The sequence below is a fragment of the Ostrea edulis genome, chromosome 2, assembly GCF_947568905.1.
Source record: "Ostrea edulis chromosome 2, xbOstEdul1.1, whole genome shotgun sequence".
Taxonomy (NCBI): Eukaryota; Metazoa; Mollusca; class Bivalvia; order Ostreida; family Ostreidae; genus Ostrea; species Ostrea edulis.
This window is the reverse complement of record NC_079165.1, coordinates 95,338,897-95,354,907: the sequence shown is the minus strand read 5'-3', so window position 1 is coordinate 95,354,907 and position 16,011 is coordinate 95,338,897. Positions and strand designations below refer to the sequence as shown.

General features: G+C 34.3%; 1 protein-coding gene across 3 annotated transcripts; it reads right to left on the bottom strand.

Moving 5' to 3' along the window:
- Positions 1-619: 619 nt before the first annotated feature.
- On the bottom strand, positions 620-15,956 carry LOC125680386 (uncharacterized). 3 transcript variants are annotated; one of them, XM_048919942.2, is made up of 10 exons: positions 15,776-15,956; positions 13,453-13,856; positions 12,055-12,188; positions 11,617-11,759; positions 11,288-11,384; positions 10,811-10,963; positions 9,364-9,536; positions 5,296-5,464; positions 4,845-5,066; positions 2,160-2,377 (listed from the first exon to the last, which is right to left on the bottom strand). In XM_048919942.2, exons 1-9 carry the CDS (start codon positions 15,925-15,927, stop codon positions 4,869-4,871), a joined length of 1,623 nt encoding a protein of 540 aa, XP_048775899.2. In that variant the 5' UTR covers positions 15,928-15,956; the 3' UTR covers positions 2,160-2,377; positions 4,845-4,868. The 3 variants fall into 3 exon arrangements, with proteins under 3 accessions (XP_056011594.1, XP_048775900.2, XP_048775899.2); XM_056155619.1 differs by having other exon boundaries at positions 620-5,066; XM_048919943.2 differs by lacking the exons at positions 4,845-5,066; positions 5,296-5,464 and adding an exon at positions 5,807-5,972 and having other exon boundaries at positions 620-2,377; positions 15,776-15,953.
- Positions 15,957-16,011: the final 55 nt, after the last annotated feature.

Genomic DNA, 16,011 nt, shown 5'->3' with positions numbered 1-16,011 from the left:
GATCTAGAGTGACCCACAAAGAAGCTACACAGCAAGTTTCAGCATGATATGTGAAAGGGAAATGAAATTATAAAGAGAAAACCCCGAACGGACGTACAGACATCGCTGTACCATAATACGTCCCGTCTAAAGACGGGCGTATAAAAACTGCAAAATTAATGTTCATAGCATTGTACTTGGTCCTGCTATACCCTCCATTATTAATTTCAAATACATCATTGGTACTCCCTCAAGATGCAGATGTTGCTTCGAACGATTTTAGGTCTTAATCCTTCATCAAGGTTCTTCATAAAACCTGGTCCATAATTATGTAATGCAGGTATTGTAAAAGCCCAAATGAATTTTAAGTTCAAATCAACATGATTTTGCATATGCTGCAGTTCTCTCAGCTGTTAAGACCAATCAACTTAGGAATTCAAATACATGTACAGTATATTCATAAAGGTATCATGCACTAAATATTTCTGTTTTAAAAGCTGTCCATCATTCTTACTCTACCTGTAAAGTTTGTCATGTATGAGATACAGGCATACCCCCCCCCCACCCCACCCCACCGGCACATTTTTCTTAAATGTATGAAAATTGTCCTCCACTATGCAATGTCAGTGATAACAAAATCAATCATTTTCATTTATTCTTTTGTTCAATTTAATAAAATTGTAATAAAAATACATATATCGGTATTAAAACAGATTTATATACATACTCGGACTTTCTTCCAGATTAAACATATATGTACCATGTTGGAGGAATTTAGTGAATGTTGAACTGAACATGCTTGGTACCAAAAACTTCTAGTAAACATTTGGGCTCAGTTGCAAGAAAACTGATCAAAATTTTAAGCAATAGCTATCTTTCAGTATAAATACAAATTAATAATAAATCGACAGTTTGTTAATTAACATATTAGTGTTTGTGCAACTGGGCCCAGGAACATTGTGCACATTTCATACTAGTATTCAAAAGTGACCAAAGCCTGTTCTGATTGCAGTAAATACTGGTTACATCCACATTAGACAATATGCATGAATTGTCATTTACCCCCAGACTAGACATATATTACTTAAATTTGATTTCAAACACTTCAAATGTGCTAAAATAAATTATATATTGTTATGACACATTTGGTATATGAAAGTAGTGAATAGACGCATCAAAGCATTATCATAGACTTGACATGCATGGATGTATATATTTCTAAATCCACTGACAGTACATGTTTATGCTTATAGACATGTGCATATTGTACATAAACAGATGATTTAAATGTATCATATTATGCCCAATTACATGCTGATCCACCATGTACACACTGCAAATGCACACAAAAAACAAATCTGTATGTGTGTTTTGAATGCTGTGAACCACTTGTCTTTTACAGTAACATTCTTACATGTAGACTTGCTACAACAAACTCTTATTACCCTGTACATGCAAAACTTTGACAGAAAATATTCTAATTCTGCTGAATTTATGATGAGAGTTTCCTGATTCACACCGTGATTGTTCATTGAGATTACCATTTTTAAAAATACCAGTATTATAGCTCTTGAAGTTGATTTGTCAAAAAGGACATGGATCACATCTGACATCACACAATATGATCACATCTGACATCACACAATATGATCACATCTGACATCACACAATATGATCACATCTGACATCACACAATATGATCACATCTGACGTCACACAATATACCTATAAACTCTCCAGGCAACACTACACATTCATACTTACATCAAATAAATACTATTAAAGATTTCTGCAATGAACCCTTTCTTTCAATTTACATTAAAAATTCATATACACATGCAAATGCATGATTTTGTAAACAGTAAAAAAAAAAAAAAAAAGAAATTAAACACACAAGTAATAAATGCATTTCGTACACATTCAGATACATGTACATTTTTAGAAATTCTAAAATTCCTTTCAAGAAAAATATATATCATCATGGGAATGAAACCTTTTGTTGCCACCATGTATGAATGAGTTTCAATTTGTCATGAATTCTGGTTGTTTGAACTAATGAGAGTTGCACTAATGAAAGAAAACTAACAACATTGAACTGCTTCACAAACTTTGCCAAGAATAATATTGAGTTACCATTGCAAATGTATTACAATAGATAGGCCACGCATCTATAATGCACATTTTCCGAATTCAAGAAAAGAAAACTTAATTTTCATATATTGAGAATCTCCACATCTCTCTCAGTCCTTGGTTTCACAAGTAAGAAAAATTCCTGCAGGTTGTACAAAATTCCTCGGTTAAATGGATTGTAAAAAGCTCCCTTCCCGTCCATTAGATACTTGTACCTCTTGTAATTAACTCTTTCATTAGCAGTGACGTTGTGTGCAGCATGGAAAGTCTGTAACAAATAGAGAAGTCTTGAAATATTTCAGCATAGTTTTCACAACTATATACATGTATTATAATTACCCCATAACACAGCCAGCTACTGCTGCAACAGTATCTCTAAATTCATGAAGTGCAATGTCGTAATCAATATAAGCATTCTGACTGCTATGAATACAATTCTTCAGATTTATAGATGTCATAACAGCTCTAATAACTAAAGTACTCCCACCCTGCACTCAGTAGAGATCGTAACGGTGGAGCACAACAGAAAGTAGAAGTGTCACAAAACAATGGTTGATATCCTATATATGAGGAAATCTTATTCCCTTGTTATTTTTGTCCATAAATATACAATATTTCAGGGTTTATTCTGTGATTTGTAATTTGTCCTTTTCACACTAAATGTTTTAAAAATTGAAGAAATTAATTATTACATGTGTGTGTTTATAGCGAATTATGGATATAGTGAAGTAAATCAATGGGACCCCAGGAATTTGCGGTAAGTGAACTTTACTGCACTGAAATGTATTTTTAAAGAAAACCACATTCTAGGTAACAAAAACCCATGAAAATACAGTAATGCATGTTCTTGTCAGTATCCTAATCTCGTAAGTTACATGCAGATTATGTACTTAAATGTGGAACAGGTGCTCCTGAATACTGCCATAAATGTCTAAAGCCCTTTCCATTTTGGCTAAGCAGTAATTTGCAGGTACAGCAGCATAATCACAACAAACAACCCATGGGCCTCAATGCTAACCTGACTCACCTAGACCCTGATTTCTTCAGAGAAGGATTTTTTACTCTCTTTATTCCCATGAAAAAGTCCCACCCTCACCCTATGGAGTCATCACTTAATGAAACTTAAATCCACATAACATAGGGATGTTTCAATATTACAAATATGGCCTTGCTGTTTGAAACAAGATTTCAAAAAACAAAAATTATCATTAAATTAAAATACCAGATTCTAGTCCCACCCTAAACTTAGGGTCCATAATTAGAAAGCATAAAAAAAGCAATTACAAACAAGAGATGTTTTTAAAACACATATGCCCCCATGGTGCAAAATTGGAAAGGGTTATACACACACATCATTTAATTGATAGTAGTATCATCAATTCAAAATATTGAGCAGACAATATCTTCCTATGTCAAGTGTGGATTGACCATGTGACCTAAAAATCAATAGGGGTCATCAACTCCAGAAGATGTACCAGTGTACCAAGTTTGGTATCAATCAAGCAAATAATTCTTAAAATATAGGAGACAATATATTACTATGTTCAGCTTGACCTTTGACCATAAAATCAATAGGGGTCATCTTCTCCTAAAGATGTACCAGTGTACAAGTTTGATGTCTGTCAAGCAAAGGATACTCAAGATATTGAGCGGACAGTATATTCCTATGTCCAGTTTGATCCTCGACTTTTGACCAAGTGACCTCAAAATCAATAGGGGTCATCTTCTTCTCAAGATATACCAGTGTACTAAGTTTGATGTCTGTCAAGCAAAGGGTTCCATGGACATTGAGTGGTCGGTGTATTCCTATGTCCAGTTTGACCTTTGGCCATGTGACCTCAAAATCAATAGGGGTCATCTACTCCTTAGGATGTACCAGTGTACTAAGTTTGATGTCTGTCAAGCAAAGGGTTCTCAAGATATTGAGCGAACAGCGTATTCCTATGTCCAGAGTAGATTGACCTTTGACCTGAAAAACAATAGGGGTCCTCTTCTACTCATAACCAACCCATATATGAAATATCATTATGATCAAGTGTATGGTTCTCAAGATATTGAGCAGACAACATGTGGTCTACCAACCGACATACTGACTGACCGACAGGTGCAAAGCAATATGCCCCTCTTCTTTGAAGGGGGACATAAAAACTTGAATCCACACAACTTGGGAATGTTTGCATAATAAGGATAGGCAGGACACTGATCACATAATTGAAACATGTTATGTCAAAAACTCAACATCATAATAGTGGCTGTCATCACTTTACTAGCTATGGTATCATAGCCTACTAAACTACCTACATGTAACTGTGGTAATAGACCTTGTTGTCAAATTTTTAAAAAGTCCAGTGGTTCTTGAGAAGACTTTCTAAAGCTGCCACCATTTTTCACTATTTCTTTATTATCTCCCCTATAAAAAGAGTGTGACCCTTCATTTGAACAATTTAGAATTCCCTTTATCCAAGAATGCTTTATGGCGAAATTTCCTCCATCGTTCTGGAGAGGAAGTTTAGTTTACAGACAGACAGATGGACAAAAGGTGATCAGAAAAGCTCACTTGAGCTTATATATAAATCAGGTGAGAGATAAAATATACATTGTAGAATGAAACACACTGATTTATATTGTAATTTTCATGAGCTAAAATTTACGATAGATACTGTGGTAATCTCTAAGCAGGACTTATAAAATTATAAACTAGCTACTAAGCAGGAAAATATTGATATCAAAGGAACCTTTAGTTTTAAATGTATAAATTATCAGGAAGGTAGATTTGTGAAAACATAATCTCCATCCTCATCTCTTGGGAGAAGCTTAATGAAAAAGAAATCCAGTAGATTTCTTTTTGGTCCTCCATCGAAGGGGTTGAAAAGATTTCCATCCTTGTCTTTCATGTGAGCATATCTTTTGTACTTGAGCTGTTCATTTGTTGTTAAATTCACAAATATCAAATACAACTGAAAAAAAGATATCAAAAGAAATTAAAGTATACATTTGACTCAAATAATATTCAATGACACTAATTTGTATAGTAATGAATATAGCTTCTAAATTTTATTCCACACTAAACATTTAATTGCAAGAGAGATTTCATTTTTTCTATATTTTCATCTTCATTTTCTGTTACACAAAAAGTTATGAATCAAAGAAGTACTAGACCTTTTCCTTGGTTTATCTTGTACTTACCAGAGAGAGACAGAGGTAGGAGGCCACAGCCAGGTAGAACAGCATGAGCACCAAGAAGAACAGGTACACCATATTCAATTCCTCATACTGAGTCAGGGCATAGTAGCTGAAGTATGTGCTTAAAAAACCATTGGCAGTTACTAACCACACAAAGCATACAAACGAAGCCCTGAAAGACAACGCATGGTAATAGTCAAGTTGCCTCCAGTCTGCATTCTGCTGAACAATAAACAATCTCCTAATTTTAGAAGACATTTTGATGAGATTGGTTTTAGTGATCTGTTGCATTGCTGATGATGACATTTTACTTTTCAATACCACAATGCAGGTACATGTATTTCAGACATTTTGATATTAACCCTACCCTATCAGGAGATTGTTTTCACAATAGCAAACAACGTGGATGATTGAAATCGTTTTCACGGATTCCAATGTACCACAAACACACATGCTCAGCTGTGATGCTTCATGAAGGCTCTGGACATTGATGGCCAGTTTTGGGCAGTCTTACCATGAGAACGCACACCGCCGTGATGGCTACCGTAGCAACACCTGCCTCAACTGCTCCTACAACTACAATCCAATCCCAGCCAAATTCAGAGAGAAGATGGTAGCAGAAGATATCCGTAAAAAGAACATTGCCAAACATGGTGAGGACAAACGTGAAGAACCAAGGCCTACAACAAAAGAAACTTATCAAGCCTTGGTCATTAGTCATGCTCAGATGGCACATGTAGAATAGGAGAGGACAGTGATCTGTTTGTTCAGCATGTAACAGGTATAGAATGATCAAAACCTCATGTAGAATTTCACATCTGAGTACACTTTATCAGGTGTTAAGAATGAACAAACAAAAACAAAAAGAGAAGAAAAAAACATAAAAGGCAATTATAAAAACCAAAATAGTGATATTTTAGTGAAACACAAATTTACCTATTTTTACATAAATTATGGGTGTATATAATATATTTAATGAGAGCTAATTTTAGCAACTTCATAATTCCAAGAAAGAAAGCTATTATCTCCGATATGGAATAAATATTAGAGATATTCAATTCTAGTGATGTCGCTAATAAAGCCTCATTAAAATTCTGCTTATATTGCATGCATTCAATTCTAATTATATACTGGTGCCTTTCTTAATTTTGAAAATGTGGGAGTACAATTAATTGAATTTTCATATATAGTCATTTTGTACAAGAAACTACATGTACAATATACATGTAATATTGCTCAAATAAAATGGCCACAATGTAGCACAAGCTTTCCTGGCAGAGTCATGACAAACTTTGACTATTTCTTATGACCAGAAAACAGAACACCAATTCATATCGAACAAGAACAATGCTCACACTGCAAACTCCACCCTTCCAATACATCAGTAATGCAGTAGTAATCAAAGAAAGAATTAACATTGAGTAAATAAACTATTTTATTAAAAAAAGATAGTGGCAGATTATGTGAAAAACAAATTTTCCCTATAAAGCATTTTGTATAATCAAGAATGTAAGTGCAGGAGAATATGAATATTAGTACTTTTTTTTTAAAAGTATGACCTTGACCTTTGATCCATGACATTGAAAAATAGTGTGCATTTCCCTCAAGCCACGAGGAACATGTGTACCAGATTTTATTATCCTTGCCATATTACTGGTATTACTCTTTTTACCCTTCTCACGAGGTAATGATGAACAGACTGACAACAGAAACATACCATAATACAGCCCATGCCTCAAGCCACGAGGAACATGTGTACCAGATTTTATTATCCTTGCCGTATTACTGGTATTACTCTTTTTACCCTTCCCACGAGATAATGATGAATGAACAGACTGACAACAGAAACATACCATAATACAGCCCATGTATCATGGCTGAATATTTGTATCAAATTTGATTATCTAACTTTATTAGTACTGTTTCTATCTTATTTTGTGCCTAAACATTTACCCATATATAAGTTTGACCTTTGACCTTGAAAACACGTGTGTCAAGTTTAGTGATCCAAACGTTTTAAGTAGTTTTCATCTGGCCCACAAGGTTTAGAATTACCTGGACTACTATTGCTAATTGACCTATCACCAGTGATGTAAGTTGACTACCAATTAACTACTTTACTGATCACATGCCCGTGACAGTATATCTAAATAACCAAAACCCTGAATTAGACATTACTTTTGAAAACTGGGTAGTAAATGGTGGTATGCAGATTTGATGGTCTAAAAAAAAACCAGGAAGAGCATTCCTGGTGCAAGGTGACATTTTTGAGAGATGGAAGATTAATCGAGTTGCAATAAATTGAGAATTGAATGTGTGTGATAATATACATGCTGTTTTAATCAATATTGCAAATATTTGCTTCAAAACTTAACAGACTAATGATAAATTGTTCACAGTCCAAGCATCACTCTGATTACAGGGATTACTGATAAAAATAAAAATCTTCTCAATTCAATATTGTAAACGTACTTATTTCCACTAGGTCAAAATACCATGGATTGACAATTTCCGTTTTGTCCATGGTATGAAATTCCACAAATGTGAATGCAGACACGAAACTAGACCCTTGGATTCTAAAAATTGGGAAAATATCAGAATTTTCAGACAAAATCCCAAGATTTAACTGTTTAATCTCTTTATTGATATCGTGTTTATTTACCATTTAATGGATGTGCAGAACAGACTGTTTTCATTGCATTTCCTTTGGATACTATTAGTTCAAATAAATAAATATATATTTATTCGGTATATACATACATACAAATATACGAAGGATAACCCATGAAAGCTCTAAAGCTTATTTCCAATGGAGTCCTTTGATGCACAGATGTTTGCGCTAGGGGGTCATTTATGTGGGAGGAAACCAGAGTACCCGGAGGAAACCCACGTGTCGAGCGGGAGACCGCCATACCCTCTCACATACAACCACTGCCAATCATGGGGATCGAACCCAGGTCGCAGCGGTGAGAAGCGAGAGTGCTACCTCTGCGCTAACCGGACACCCAATATCATTATATAGTAGTCTCCTTACACAGTGAAAAGTAAATGCTCCTCATTCCATGACCCTGAAGACAGAACGGGTCCACAATAAAGGTTTGAAAATTTACAATCTTAATGTCCCAAACAAGAGTATATCCTTGTATGAACAAGGTGTCTCAGGTGAGCATTGTGGCCCATGGGATTCTTGTTATGAGTAAGAGACTATAACTGTTCAAATCAGTACACAACTCTAGCTAATTCAATATCCCTACAAGCAGACTTGGGTAGCTATACTTCATCTGTACTTATTTAAGCAAGATTCATATTGGCACACTTGGAGTGCGGTAGTCTTAAGTCAATATGATAAATAAGGGCAAACATTTATATGTACAATAATATACATAAAAATTCATGAATTGATAAAATTTTCTTTCCTTATCTATGATTGTGTTAAATATTGAAAACACCAAAATAAGTACACATTCAGTATTTGTACATATTATATGCAGATGCAGATTATAGAGGTGTTAGCGAGATAAACAGATTATGATTAAGAATGAGCATGCTACATGTAGAAGGTGCTTGAAGGTGATAAATTTGCAGTGTTTTCTTCCAGGATATTACATAAAAACCTACTAAGACCACCAAGGAAGAGAGACCAACATGCAACATCACAGCCTTGTACCAATACAACTGCAGGTCTTATAATAGTTTACATCCATCTTATCTACTTAACGATCCGATAAAATGTGTTCTTAGATTGATTTTCATCGAGACTGAATACATCATGCATCTGCCGATATTTGTTTGGATAGGTATAGCTATTCACAAAGCATATATATACAGTGTAGCAAATATAGGTAGAAATTAAAACCTGTATTATTTATTTTGGAAAATCCATTTAATTAAAACATATCAAATGGGAAAAAAAGAAATGATTACTTATTTTTTGCAATACCTCTCCCGAGATTCTTACTCTAGCACTTAATTTCACACAAACGAATAACACAGCTTTCTTTCCGCCCACCACATAGAATCTAAGCATTCACATTCAATAAGTTCCTTCTGCAATATAAAATAGTGACTGACCTGTTATAGTAGCCCACACAGTTGTAGATATAGGGACAATGATGATCGAACACTTTAACACAGCGGTTACACACGCGACAGTGCTTCGAGCGTAGTGGTTTGACCGTACGACAGGTGTGACACAGTCGACTCAGTGGATTCTCTCCATGCTTCCACTCGTCAAAATGTGCTACCTGTGAAATAAAAAACAATTCTTATAGCCAAGTCTCTGTACAGTCTCACTTACATAACTTTTTTTATTGGTTCTGTTCAGCATTTTACAATGTACAGTACTTCGCTTCTAATCAAATGTAGATACTAAATACAAAAGATAGAAGAAACTGTATATAATACAAAAAGGAGTTACATAAGTTTATGTGGAGGGACTGCGTTCTAATGTCAATAAACAATAAAATATACATGTGCATTAATATAGATAAGTGTTATCTAATACCTACTGCCAGTTTATATGAAATTTATCCAGCTTTTGCTGTGAGAAATAAATGTTGTTGTTTTTATAAATAATTTCTTTTAATAGCTAAAGAAATTCATTTAAAGATGGTCTTCTGCAATTCTAAGAAAGTGGATATAATATCTGTTTGACAAAATACAATAGTTTAAAGTAATCTTTTCAATGAAAAAACCCCCTAATATTACTGTCTTGCATGACAAACTAGAGATTTTTTTGTCTTTAATTATGGGGTATCTTTCAAGAGTGAAACGAAACAAAATCTACCGAAACGAAACAGATTGTATAACCGAACACTTTTAATCATAATAATTAAAAATGGTATCTTAGGCCCCTGTGAAAGTTACCACATATAAATAAAATAGGCCTCCCCTTTGATGTAGGCTTTCGGCTTGACTGATACAAAGTTTTTAAAAGGTTGGAAAGGGGAGGGGATGAGTAAGCACAAAGTACATATCCGAAGTTGATTAAATACCATGTACAATTAGTTCCGGATCCATATATTTCAGAACAGAGGGTTACAGTTTCGATTTTGTTTTGCACTTTACAGGTACATGTACCCTTAATTATGTTCCAACCACCATTTTAAAAAAATCTTTCCATAACTTTCTTATGCAATCACAAAACAAAATGTTTTCATAAAACACTGATGCCACCTTATGGCCAAAGTCAAGGTGTCAAAGAAAAGGTTTTGTCACAAGAAATACACATGTGAAATACATTGAATGAAAGCCCTATCACCACCCATTCAAAAGGTATGGCTAGGTTAAAGTGTCGAACACCAAAATCAAGGTCACATGGTAAAAAAATTTGGTACCAAAAGAATGATCTTGTCATATGGAATAAACATGTGAAATACCATTATATGAACACTATACTCATGTAAATCTGAATTTACCAGAATAGAAACACTACCCTACATTACTAAGACTGTTGTGGAAGTTTGAAAATTTCACTTAGATAAATACTAAAAACAAAATACCCCAGTCTTATACTTACTTGTTTAATTGCTAGGTCATATTCTGGTATGTTTCTAGGAAGGAACCCTGGGTCCGTTGTACTGGCATGAAACAAACAAATCCACATCGCAATGTTTACAAAAAAGAACACTATGTGGAGCAGCTGAAGTTCATTCCAGGTATATGGCAAACACTGAAAAATTAAGCTGACTATTTTTAAAATATCAGAATTAGGCTGAACTGAAGGATAAAGGTCATTATCATAATTATATAAACAATTAAGATTATTTCTAAGCCAGTAGGCCAAGATAAGAAATTGATCACAATGGTTATAGTTCTTTCACAATGTAGTCTGGTTATGGACATCTACTATTATAAGATTTCAAAACTTTATGCTCTCTTGTCAACTAACACCATTGAATTAATCCCTTCTTTTTTTTTTATCCAACAATGAAAGCTATAGGTATTTGGTTGTTAAATGGAGATTTCAATATTCTGACACCTATACCCAGCTTACCTTAACAATATACATTGGGTACCCCCAGCAAATGACATTGATCATGAAGAATAAAATAGCTCCTTTACTGTTACCAGGAGGACCAAATGCTATTGTACTGAAAAAAAATCACATGAAATTAGATTGGAAATGTGCTAAACTATCTTCATAGTTATCGGTCCAATCAGGACTATACCAAAACACTGTTATAACTGTTACAGACACCTGTAAAATGGGGGTAAATTGTATTCATATAGCTGTATCTACTAATAACTCTATTTTGGTTTATCAATTTAACTAGTACCATACCATTCTGATACCATATATACAACAGTAAACAGATTGCTTACTAGAAATCTATTTTTGGCAATATGCTCCTTTTCTTCTTAATCTGCCTCTGCAGATAATCGCACACTTCTTCATGCCTCCTGCCATGTGCCAGCATCAATGGTGTCTTCCCATTCTTGTCTGCCAATTCTACCTCCACACCATCCTGAAAACAAGCAACATACACTAAGAATTCAAAACATTTATATCGTGAATACAAAGCAATTCTGTAAAAATATTACTATCTTCTGTCCTGGCCTCAAGGCCATAAACTGAAAATAGACTTATGTATAAATTTCAAATCCAACTTTTCAAATAATTTTCATAAACAAATAAAATTTTCAGTTTATGTTTGTATAATTTTATTTAAACATCTGTGATAGATATATCTTAAGTTATTAGCAATCAAACTCAAGTCTATTTTCATTCTATGATCATTGGGCCTGAAACTCAGCTGTTACCTGTTCACAAAGCTCTGATACAGCCACCAAAGTTCCATTAATGCACGCTAAATGAAGTGGTGTCTGTCCATAGTTGTCTTTCTGACGAGGATTAAAGCCCGAATATATCAGTAGCCTCATAAGCTCCGAGTGACCTTCAGAAAATTGTGTCAATTTTCATTTTTTTATAGAAAAATATTTACATGCATCAGCCTATCAGGTATTATTTCAAGTCATATTTGATTTCAAATTTCTTTTAAAGGTAATATGCTCCAATTTTTATGTTAGATTTTGATAAAGACATCAATACTATAGTATTCTATTATTAAAATGAAATTAAAAACTTTATCAAATATGCATACAAAAAACTATGATTGTAGAGGTATAAATCAAAATAGTTTCAATAGACAGCCAATCTTTTCACATACTTTCTTTCTGAAATGAGCCGAGTGCTGACCACATGACTATCTTATTAACATACCACATGCCTTTTTCCCAGCAATTCTTAGATCTGTGCATAAGTAACTACTTTTTATGTTTTACACATGATCTGGCATAAAGAATTTAGTGAGATACAGCCTTACTCCTATATCTACAGTCAATAAACTTATCAAAACTTCCTCATGCTATTGTTTTCTTTCTGACAATGTGAGAAGTGCAATGCAAATAAGGTCAACTTAGGATGTCTGAGAGTTAAATTAATCAAGATTTGACCTATTCCTTTCCTCTGGAATGAATCAAATAGTTCACATTGCACAAGTTATTGCAATACGCAATTTCCGAGTTACCCAATAGTTCTTTCCCTTTGTGGAACTCTTACGCACAGTGAGACTCAAAACATACTTTTTTCCACACACGTTGGGTACAAATGCTTATCACTGCCTTCATATATTGCCTAAAGGCCGATTATCAGACATCATGCACCACCTAAACTGCAGGGACACACAATATTAATAAGTTTATTAGTATTTAATAATAAAATAGCACAAACAAAAATCGATAATCAACTTTTTTCTTACTAAAAGAAGAGGACACAAAAATAATTTCTTATTTAATTTAATGGCCTAATTCAAACAAATATTATTCCTTGATATGGTCAGTTTAATGTATACCAACGGCTAATATAAACAAAATTTACACTTTCATTACTTTTATCCATATTAACATGGCTAGTCTATAATATATGTATGCATATTGTACCCACCCAAGCGTTTAACAGAACACTGTACGTACCTCCATCACGGAAGAGCTGATATCTCGGAAGTTGCGTATTATAGATACATTAACCATGTTCACTTGGAAAAAATTCTTTTAATCATTAGTATGTATGTACCTTTCAACCACAAGATTCAAATGCATACACAATACATATATGCAAATTCATAAAATATTTGGGTCTTCAACTTTCCAAATGAATACCTTTAAAAGATGCCCAGTGCAGAGCATTATCACCATCTTTGTCTACCATTTGTAAACGGGCTCCTTTGCCCATTAAATACCCTGCTAGCATTGTATGCCCATATTGACAAGCCACTATAAGTGGTGTGCAACCCTTCAAATCTGTCGTGTCAATATTCACTCCATACTGCAGTAAAACATCCACTATGTTGATGTGTCCATTCACACATGCCCAGTGGATTGGTAGGGCACCCAACTCATTGTTACTTGGCTGATCCACTGGACCCTTGTTATCCATTATGAATCGAAGAATTGTCATGTGACCGCCCAGACAAGCCCAGTGAGCAGGTGTATGACCCTTTTCATCACGCATATTAAAAACTTCGGGTCCATCTTCAGCTATAGTCTGGACTGGAACAAGTAATCTGAAAATACACATATTATGTATCTAGTACAACTGCAGGAATGATAAGAGATTGTTTTTATGAAAAAAACAAATGTCTCCCCAGCTCCCCGAATTGGAAGTGCACCAAATGAAACCTCCTCCCCTTAATGTACAGCATGGTAGAGGAGAAAGCATGGGTAGGAACATACACATCATAAACTTCGATAAGATATAGGGGGAAATGTTCACAAACTATTTTACACCCCCCACTCCTCAGATCCACTATCATATAACTTTAAGGATAACAATTGGATTCCCCCTGTGACAGTGTTCCTACAATATGCACATCTGCAAATGGCATTGAAGTATTGTATGAAGTCCCAAGTCTATCAGATAAGCCATATAGGAGAAGTAATCACAAGCTATTTCAATTTCCTACACCCCTCTTAGATCCACCATAACTTTTAGGAGAATAATAATTTGCATGCTCCTGTCCTGAAAATATGTACACATACAAATGGCAATAATGAAGCATTGTACAAAATTTCAAATTTATCCAATGAGCCATATAGGAGAAGTGTTCAAAAGCTATTTTACATCCCCCACCACTCATAGATTCACTATAACTTTTAGGAAAATTATTGGATCCTCCTGTCCCAACAATATGCACATCTACATATGACAAGACGCATTGTACAAAGTTTCAAGTCTACCCAATAAGCCATATAAGAGAAGTGTTTACAAGAAAGCTATTTTAACATCCTCCACCTTCTTAAATCCACTATAACTTTTAGGAAAATATTTGGATCCTCCTGTCCCGACAATATGCACATCAGTGGCAATGAAGCATTGTACAAAGTTTCAAGTCTATCCGATAAGCCATATAGGAGGAGAAGCATTCACAAGATTTTGCAGCAGATGGACAGACAGAAAGTACAAAAATTAGGGGAGACATAAATACACCATATAATTATATATCTCATATACAAGATTATACTGGGATTAATTCAGGTTTTAGGGGTCCGGTAAACTACCCTTTCAGGGCTTTGGAGGAATAAGGAGAGAGATGTCTGAAGCCTTAGACTGTCATTGTTTGGTGCCAGGCACAGTCCTGCTAGAAAGTTCTGGGGGTCAAAGTCCCATATAAAAAAAATATATTTAAGCATTTTTATTATCCATGTCGATTTACAAAAATTGCATTTAAAATGACCAATGACACAAAGTTTAACAATTTAAAAATTGTCAAATTTTGGGACAAGTCCCTTTCTCAGGACAAAGAGAAAAGTTCTACATAAGTAAAATATGTATATAAAACAAAAATTGGCAGAAAATTGTGAATCAGTCCCTTTAAGCATTGATAAACACATTCAGAAAAAAAACTGTGATTTATTTCAAATACAATACTTGGTTTTCATTCCACCACAAGAGAGAGAGAGAGAGAGAGAGAGAGAGAGAGAGAGATTCTATTATTTTGAAATCATTATCCAGTGCTCTATCATCCTGTGACATTCATACCCTATACTAAAGTCATTCCAGAGAGAAGTCTACTACATGTTAGATGTAATGTAATGTTTCATTGACTTAATTTCTGTATTGTAAGTGCATGTTGCAACTATCGGGTGAAATAGAAATCCAAATAGAAATTGAACAACGCCAAATGTCCAATGATTAGTACCACCTAAATCCTGCCCAGTGTCCACTACTCAAGTTAATACTTGAACTTAGCAACGGTATAAACATCATGAAAACAATATTCGTCAAAACATTTCACAATCAATAAAAGTAAAAACTTATTTGATAAATGTCGAATCAATAGAATACATTCGTTTTATTGCTGAAATTTATGAGAAATCAGTTTGAATAAAATATTTCACGCAAATTCTGACAGTCTATACATAATCAGAAAGTAAACCGGATTGGATGAAACATTCCTCACGTCATCACTTGTAGTAAACGTACCCAGATTTAACTGCTGCAAATATAGGATGATCTTTGCTTGAATTTGCATTTTCCCCTGCACAACAAGCTCCATCAGGCATGTGATTGTTCTCTTTTTTCTCCGATTTTTTACCACCTCCTAAAGGTAATCCTAACAGATCCATGCCTGACATATTAGTTGAACACGGAATGGGATTAAATAAGTATTAAAACGAATATATTTGATGATTGCATAGTTTGAAGTTCATTTATAAACA

Excerpts from the sequence above, each read along its gene's own strand:
- LOC125680386 (XM_056155619.1), bottom strand. The coding sequence starts at position 15,927 with ATGTCAGGCATGGATCTGTTAGGATTACCTTTAGGAGGTGGTAAAAAA. Across the intron at positions 11,760-12,054 it reads TATCAGAGCTTTGTGAACAG|GATGGTGTGGAGGTAGAATT; the intron begins GTAACAGCTGAG and ends GCTTGTTTTCAG. Across the intron at positions 5,067-5,295 it reads CCTACCTCTGTCTCTCTCTG|TTGTATTTGATATTTGTGAA; the intron begins GTAAGTACAAGA and ends TCTTTTTTTCAG.